Source organism: Cylas formicarius, unplaced genomic scaffold (assembly GCF_029955315.1).
Source record: "Cylas formicarius isolate icCylForm1 unplaced genomic scaffold, icCylForm1.1 PGA_scaffold_1__22_contigs__length_36826433, whole genome shotgun sequence".
Taxonomy (NCBI): domain Eukaryota; kingdom Metazoa; phylum Arthropoda; class Insecta; order Coleoptera; family Brentidae; genus Cylas; species Cylas formicarius.
The window spans coordinates 10,212,936-10,220,766 of record NW_026844264.1 but is presented as its reverse complement, the minus strand read 5'-3'; the positions used below and the strand labels follow the sequence as shown (position 1 = coordinate 10,220,766).

The window sequence follows — 7,831 nt, the reverse complement described above, 5'->3', positions numbered from 1 at the left end:
TAATTACACACCGGTCTAGTATGCGGGAAGCGTCACATTACAACGTCAGTTTCGTTTCTCATGGATCCGAGCCACTTCGGACATTTCCGGGATTTTACGGCACGGGTTTGGGAGCAATCGGATGTTTTCGAAGATTTTACCGCACGGTTTGAATTTTGACGTTTGTCAATTCTAAAGGTCATGTCGAATGTATTCGTGTTGTTCTGCAAAAATGTACCCAAAAGCAAATATACAGAAAAATGTTATGCAACATATCAGACAATTTAAATACTACATTTCACAATTAAAATCTAGTGGACTAGTCAGTAAGCAAAGTGATATTTCTAATTTAAGTTTCCACAAAAATTTTACTTACAGTTCACCTGAACTTTAGTGGTTTTGTACAGTGTTTATATTAATATATTGCCAAGACCAATTGTACGAGTACAAGCAAAAAAAATTGAAGTTTAGGACCTAATTTTTCTTGCTTATATGATTATATGATATTACAAATTTAATACTCTTAAAAGCCCTATCCTTGGATGATTTTTTTCCAATTATAGTCTTTTTTTCAAATAAACTACTTAATGATCAATTGCAAAAGTTAAATAAACAACATAACATTTTCAAATTTTGTTGTTTATATGACATATCCAGTAATACATCTTTCTCTCTGTTTATCATCCGAAACATCCGAAGTGGCTCGGATCCGTGGGAAACGAAACTGACGTGGTAAAGTGATGCTTCCTTCATGCTAGATCGTAATTAGACATTTTACAGACGGCAGTAGAAAAAAATAATTTATTAATAAACATTTCTATAAACTATGACTAAATACTTTCTTTAGAAAATGTTATCCAAATAAAAAAACCACAAATAACCTATGCTTCTTAGAATTGGTAATAACCTGTATGGATTACGACTGGATTATTTCTTATGGCATTACAAGACACAATTATCCGACTTTTTAGGACTTTGATATTGTGTATTGGAGTACTGTAGTTCTTATAGATATTCCCAGATACAATAATCCAAGGTATTTAAATCTGAACAATGTCAAATAAAGTAATAATAATATATTACAAGACACAATTATCCGACTTTTTAGGACTTTGATATTGTGTATTGGAGTACTGTAGTTCTTATAGATATTCTCAGATACAATAATCCAAGGTATTTAAATCTGAACAATGTCAAATAAAGTAATTATAATACATGCCTTAAAAAGTGACAGCACCCCCTAGTTTTTTTTGTTTAATAAATTTTCATTTTGAAAACGGTATATATATATATATATATATATATATATATATATATATATATATATATATATATATATATTCTCACGTATTGATTCACGGATGGAAAAATGTGATGACACTATATTCCGGGATATCATCCGTTCGCTCGTTGAACTCCGACTGGAATCCTGCAAATCTTGCATCCGACTGGAATCCTGCAGACGTTTCGCCAAAATCTCACTTGGCATCTTCAATGCTCGCGCTCCGAAAACACTTCGAACTTCGAGTGTTCGAAGTGTTTTCGGAGCGCGAGCATTGAAGATGCCAAGTGAGATTTTGGCGAAACGTCTGCAGGATTCCAGTCGGATGCAAGATTTGCAGGATTCCAGTCGGAGTTCAACGAGCGAACGGATGATATCCCGGAATATAGTGTCATCATATATATATATATATATATATATATATATATATATATATATATATATATATATATATATATATATATATATATATATATATATATATATATACATATATATATATATATATATATATATATATATATATATATATATATATATATTTTTTTTTTTTTTTTTTTTTTTTCACGTATTGATTCACTAATAAAAAAATGTGATGACACTATACTCCGGGATATCAACCGTTTGTTTGTTGAACTCCGACTGGAATCCTGCAGACGTTTCGCCAAGATCTCACTTGGCATAGTCCCCTCCCGTAAAATAAAATTGATTTATTTACGAGATATCTATTCCCATTATCTGTACAATGTACAACTTAGACTGCGTTAGTACAAGCTTAAAATTACAAAAAAAAATCTTTCCCATTTTTCAATCCCAATAATCAAATTTTTTCTAAAATGAAAAAACTAACAAATCATAGCTTTTATCTACTAAGATTACAAGCTCCTAAGATAACTCTTAAACTGACTTAATGTAATATTAAATATATCTAGGTCTAATGGCAAGACAGTTTTCACCATTTATTGTTCTGTAACATTTAACTCTAAAAGTATATTGGTGTCTGAGACCCGGAAAAAGAAAATGAAAGCTTAACCTATCCAGCAGATAGGGACATTCAATCCTTCAATCTTGCATGCATCAGTTTAAAAATAAATTTCACCCCCAGTTGAACTCTCCGGATGCTGAGAGGTGGTAGTGAACAGTTGCCCAAAAATTTACTCTGAACTCTTTCAAATGCATTAATGTTGATCTGAAAATAAGGAGAGCAAACCACAGAACAATATTCAATTATTGATCTTACTAAAGTGTATTAAACAAGTCGGGTAGAAGGAATGAAAAAACTTTGACAGTTTCTGATAATAATTCTTGAACTTACAGGATAACCATCGAGGATAACTCCCAGATCTTTCACGGTAAAAACTCTTTGTAGCTATTCTTTATTTAAGAAAAACCTAGTCTCGCTTTTAATTACTTTACGAGAAAAGCTGGTTCTACATTTAACTCCAGGTTGTTCTCCTGGCACCAAGCACACAAACGATGAAGGTCCTACTGTAAAAGCTCCTAATTAATTGCCCTCTAAATTATTTCCCAAGCTTTTCTGTCATCAGCAAATGTTAAGCATTTAAGCATTAAGCATATTAAATAAGAGAGGTGTGAGCAATACCATCCCTGAAGAATACCAGAAGTGAAGGAAATTATATCAGAAAAGTAACAAGCCACCTTCACACACTACGTTCGCCAAGTGAAGCTGTTGCGTGACAATTGTACCAACTGGGAATTGAAACCAAAAAGCAACAATTTACCCGATCAAATACTGTGGTGTGGTCGGTACTTGCTTATTACCTTCAAGACTATTTAAAATCTGCTTTGTAACTCAAAAAATTTGTGGCCATTTTAAGAAAATCCATATTTCACATCTACACTACGAGTTTAACTGTTTGTAAACAAGATAGTCAAAGAATTTGGGAATTTCAGATATTATACATACCCTCTTTAAAAAAAATGTACCCTTGACTGCAGAGACTCATTAAGAGAAAATCAAAACAAAATTACCTGTTTTTTGACATTCATTCGTTTTTGAGGGCAGGTGTCAGAGCCTGGATTGCTCTTCCCAATAATTACTTTATAGATGGTTTTCACACCCTGGCTCGTTTAAAATCTTATAATTTTTAATATTTTTTTTTATTTATATAATTTAATTTTTATTATTTATTTAAAAAACTTGACGCTCACTGATTGAAATTTGATTGATTAAATAAATAAATAAATATTTTCCTTTTAAGATAAAAAATAAATACATTATTTTTAGCAAATTTTGTAGCGCGATATTTTCCTAATGGTTGTATTTGCCCTAACGTTTACAAAAAAAACTACCCTTTATTTTAAACAAAGAATCAAATTCTTAAGTTTTCCATTTTTTTGTTTTGAAACACCCTGTATAACCAAATATTTGTAGCAAATTAATATTGGAGTATGTCGTTACAGGATAAACGAATAAGTGGTCACTATTTTTTGCAAATATACGCTTTAACTTTATTATCGTATTTGCCCACGCTAGTTAAGAACGATTAAGTATCAACCAACTTGCGTTAGTGAGTTTATTTACACATTTATTTGCTGTTGTGTGGCGTCACTGTATAAAAGTTTGCCAGGTTTGTTATTCTGGCTAACACAGATTGTCCAGAACCAACCAAGATGTGTGTAATCTGGGACTCTTGAGTCCATGGTTAACACGACCGCAGGTGCGGCCCTAGTCCTTTTAATAGTTCGCTCAGCGCAGTGTGTCCGCCATGTATAAAAAGCGGCAATATGAAAGTGTCGGACACTTTTTACAATTATTGACAACTCTTTTACCCATAAAATTAAATGAAAAATTGATTGATGTTGCTTCATTAGTTGATTCTATGGTATAAACGCATTCCTAGTGCTATGAGTGCTGAAGTGTTAGTTGGGAGGTGAGGATTAGACTTTTCATATAAGGTAAAACTGTATTTTTATTCAAATTAATTCACTGCGTATAGTAGATAAATTGGAATAGTCTAGTTTGCGAATTTAGTAGATGGGATCATAGATACCAAAATTGTCAGTTAGCGTAACCAGAGCTCTTTATAGAATTTTTCACTCCTTGAGAAATACTCTATTATTATTTCCTAAATAGTAAGATATACATTTACAAACTTTTTATACTACTATCAAAAGTGAAACTGTTTTCATGATAATTTGAAAGCGCCAACAACTGATGTACATAGAATAAACACAATGTTTTGGCATATAATATTTAAAAAGAATTAAATAAATAAATAAAATTTAAAAAAAACTCAACAGTTTTTTATCCGTCAAATTTTTGCTAGGTCAAGATTATCTCGCAAACCACTCTTTTGAAAATTTGACTTCATTTTTCACCCATTACAGATATAGATACGTTACTTTTGTAACTTTTTTATTTCTCATTATATTGAAAACAATGGTATGTAATATTAAATACTTAAATTTGTAAGGCGATTGAAAAAACCTGGCAGAGGTTGGAACATGCGCACAAAAATCTTCAACTATTACAAAGGCTATTTTTGTGTGTTGTTTGTTTTTAAATTAACCACGTTCTATGCACTTGAGAATTCAAGACATAAACAGTCCACAAAACAAAAAATCAAACGCCGCAATCATAATTATTATAATTTATTGACTTAACATGTAAATTACGGTAGAATAAATATGTATATAACATTAGAAGACCTCAACTAACGGCGGAAAAATAACGTGGTGTGTCCGAGAATCGGTTTTGTAACCTCAATCAAGATCCAGTTGGAGAACACACCACCTCTTCTCCAATTCTCTCAAATTACATCTAATAAATTATGACTCGTACTGGGCGATACAACATACATCAATGCTTTACCTAACAACGCCTCTTGACATGAACAATTGAACTAACGCACACGCCCCAACGGTTTCAAGATATCCGGCGGGTGCGACTCGATCTCGAAAAAATAATTTCATCACTGACTAGTAAGTAATGGGGCAATAATTTTCCTAAAAATCGGGGCAACGCAGACTCCCACGTCAGATATGTTAAAATTACGATAAATCACGGAAATTAATTTTGTCTACATTACTGAGAAAGGAATGCATTTTTTTACCTATTATCAATTGACATATTATGAACTTCTGACTACTTACATAACATTCACTACCTTATGTATACAAATTAAAATTACCCTTGAGCAACAAAAGAACAATAAAATATAACAGCAGTGTAGACTATAATATAAATTAATTGTATAAAATATAAAACAGTCTTCAAAATTATTAGTAATAGCTGAAAAATTATGCTGTTTTTGGCAAAACCATCACATAACTCGGAAGGAATAGTAAAATAAATACTATATCAAATTGGAAAACACTTTTTCGTCGCGGAATGGGTACCTACTAGATTCTATCAATAATTAAGTTACTTCATTATTCTACTTAGCAACATTTAATCAGAATGTTTGTGTCTGTGTGTGTGTGCCTTGCTTTTTACAACAAAACCAAATTTTCCTAAATAGAAAATGTATACCCTGTCTATTATGAATCATAAACATTTTTTAGAAAGGGAAGAAACTTATAGCTGGAATGACTCAATTTAAGTCGAGAATCACACAACTTTTTTAATATGAAGAACCGACACATTTCTTCCGATACTTCAAAAATAGGCCTTCTCATACGATACTAAGAGCCACAGCAAAATGAAATTCTAACCTAAACAGATAACATCATACGTTACTGTCGAATACGGGAGCTCCGGTTAAACTGATTGGCTGAGCATTGGCGACCAGATTGGAACGCATGTTGGTTGGTCTGCTGGAGTCTTGCGCAGCTGCAGCTTGCCGCATCTCCTCCGCAGTTGCTCTAAAATTCAAACGTGTTAAAGTTTAATGGGCACACACAAATATTGGGAAAAGTAACAAAAAAAAAACGCTGCTCTAATAAAAATGGCACTCAGAAAGCATCAGGCAAAAACAATTTAAGAAAATAGTACAGGTATCTTTTCCAGAATCTATGGATGCAAAACAAACATGTAACATTAACAACAAACAGTTTATGAGCAATTAATTTAAATTAAAAAACACAATTTCATAACCTAGAAAATGAACTGCCAGTTCCATTTTGGACAATGCAACAATTTGGTTTGGTTAGGCCATGGGAAATAGGATTTCCCATCAATTTTGGTAACAAATAGTTTCCATTTTATAGGTTATTCATCCCTGAAAAACTGAAACTGAAAAAAATGGTGAAAAGAGTTGAATGTTTATCATAAAATAACATGTGCAAAGGAGTGTAATAAAGCATTTTGGGAATGTTTTTATAATATGCTAGACAAAATAACCGGGACTAGTGCAGCAGCACGCAAAACCTCTACATTTCTATATTTTCATAATGTTTTTCAAAGTGCAAGCAAAATAAATTTCAGAAGATTCTTATACTTTTATTAGAGAGTTTACGTTGGGCGCCATACATCCGGGTCCTCCATAAGAGTGGCTCTGTGATCACTCTGCGCGCCCAAACCAGAAGGAGATGTCACCAATTGTGGCGAAGCCACCGCAGCCATATCTTGCCTAGACCCTCTATTTGATTTAGTTAGAAACATAGTGTTAGTGAAAACACAGAGGGAAGCAACAGCAACACCAATATTATGAAAGGTAAGCATAAAATAAATGTGTTAGCCCCAAAGTTTTTGATGATGATTAAGCACATAAAATGGTATTGTACTTACTTTCTTCCCAATGCCATCATGCCATACAGGATTCCTGTTGCAAAAATGAGACCACTTCCAAAGAATATGCCCATGGAAAACCTTATTAAGAGTGGTGGTATGGCCAAACTAAATAAACACCGATATAAGAGTTAATGTTCATAACATGACACTATTGTTTATAAACCATAAAAAAAATTATATCAAATGTCACTCACATGAAATAACCAATTGCACGCATATAGTAAGGCTTGCTTTCAATAAAATCGCTTAATCGTTGCACATGATCTATGAACATGCAGCAACAAGGCGCTTCAATACACAGAAGAATGAATCCGGCAATGATTTGCCACATCCCGGCTACCAGAGAGTTTACCTGGGCAACAATTATTCCTGTACACACCCAAACTCCGAGAAAAATAGCAACTAAAAAAATAACAACTTAAAACTATTACTTATTCGAACAATTGGTGCTAACTCTTGGACTTACGAAAACCTGCCAGGGTCCCAACCCCACGACCAGCGAACTTCAACCACCAAGGAACATCGTCTTTCGCCACCGGATCTTGACCGGGACGAGCCATTAAAGCCGATAATTTGTCCTGAAACGACTAAGATCGCGATTTTAACTTGGTATAACAAAATCAAATTGTAATGCTTACCATTTTCTTAAAAATTATATGAATCCTACGTGCACAAAAACAACGGCATCAGATGACATTCCAAATGTAAGTGTCAAATCTGTGACACAGGTTTGTTGACAGAATCAATCAACCACAGAACACATATTGATAAATCAATTCTGAAGTCTGATTTTTAAAAAAGTAGAAGACTATTAGACGCAGCAATTTATTATTAACTGGTTATGAAATAGCGCCAATTTACCATTTGTCTCGTAA

General features: G+C 32.9%; 1 protein-coding gene across 2 annotated transcripts; it reads right to left on the bottom strand.

Annotated features, from left to right (window-relative positions):
- Positions 1 to 4,860: 4,860 nt before the first annotated feature.
- LOC132696402 (calcium channel flower) lies at positions 4,861 to 7,745 on the bottom strand. Of its 2 annotated transcripts, XM_060661210.1 has the most exons (6): positions 7,595 to 7,735; positions 7,423 to 7,543; positions 7,151 to 7,358; positions 6,954 to 7,061; positions 6,664 to 6,804; positions 5,958 to 6,088 (listed from the first exon to the last, which is right to left on the bottom strand). In XM_060661210.1, exons 1-5 carry the CDS (start codon positions 7,595 to 7,597, stop codon positions 6,678 to 6,680), a joined length of 567 nt encoding a protein of 188 aa, XP_060517193.1. In that variant the 5' UTR covers positions 7,598 to 7,735; the 3' UTR covers positions 5,958 to 6,088; positions 6,664 to 6,677. The 2 variants fall into 2 exon arrangements, with proteins under 2 accessions (XP_060517192.1, XP_060517193.1); XM_060661209.1 differs by lacking the exon at positions 6,664 to 6,804 and having other exon boundaries at positions 4,861 to 6,088; positions 7,595 to 7,745.
- Positions 7,746 to 7,831: the final 86 nt, after the last annotated feature.

What these genes read in the sequence shown, in the direction of transcription:
- LOC132696402 (XM_060661209.1), bottom strand. An exon ending in TGGGACCCTGGCAGGTTTTC is followed by an intron (nt 7,359 to 7,422) that starts GTAAGTCCAAGA and finishes TTATTTTTTTAG; the next exon opens with TTGCTATTTTTCTCGGAGTT. An exon ending in CGTGCAATTGGTTATTTCAT is followed by an intron (nt 7,062 to 7,150) that starts GTGAGTGACATT and finishes GTGTTTATTTAG; the next exon opens with TTTGGCCATACCACCACTCT.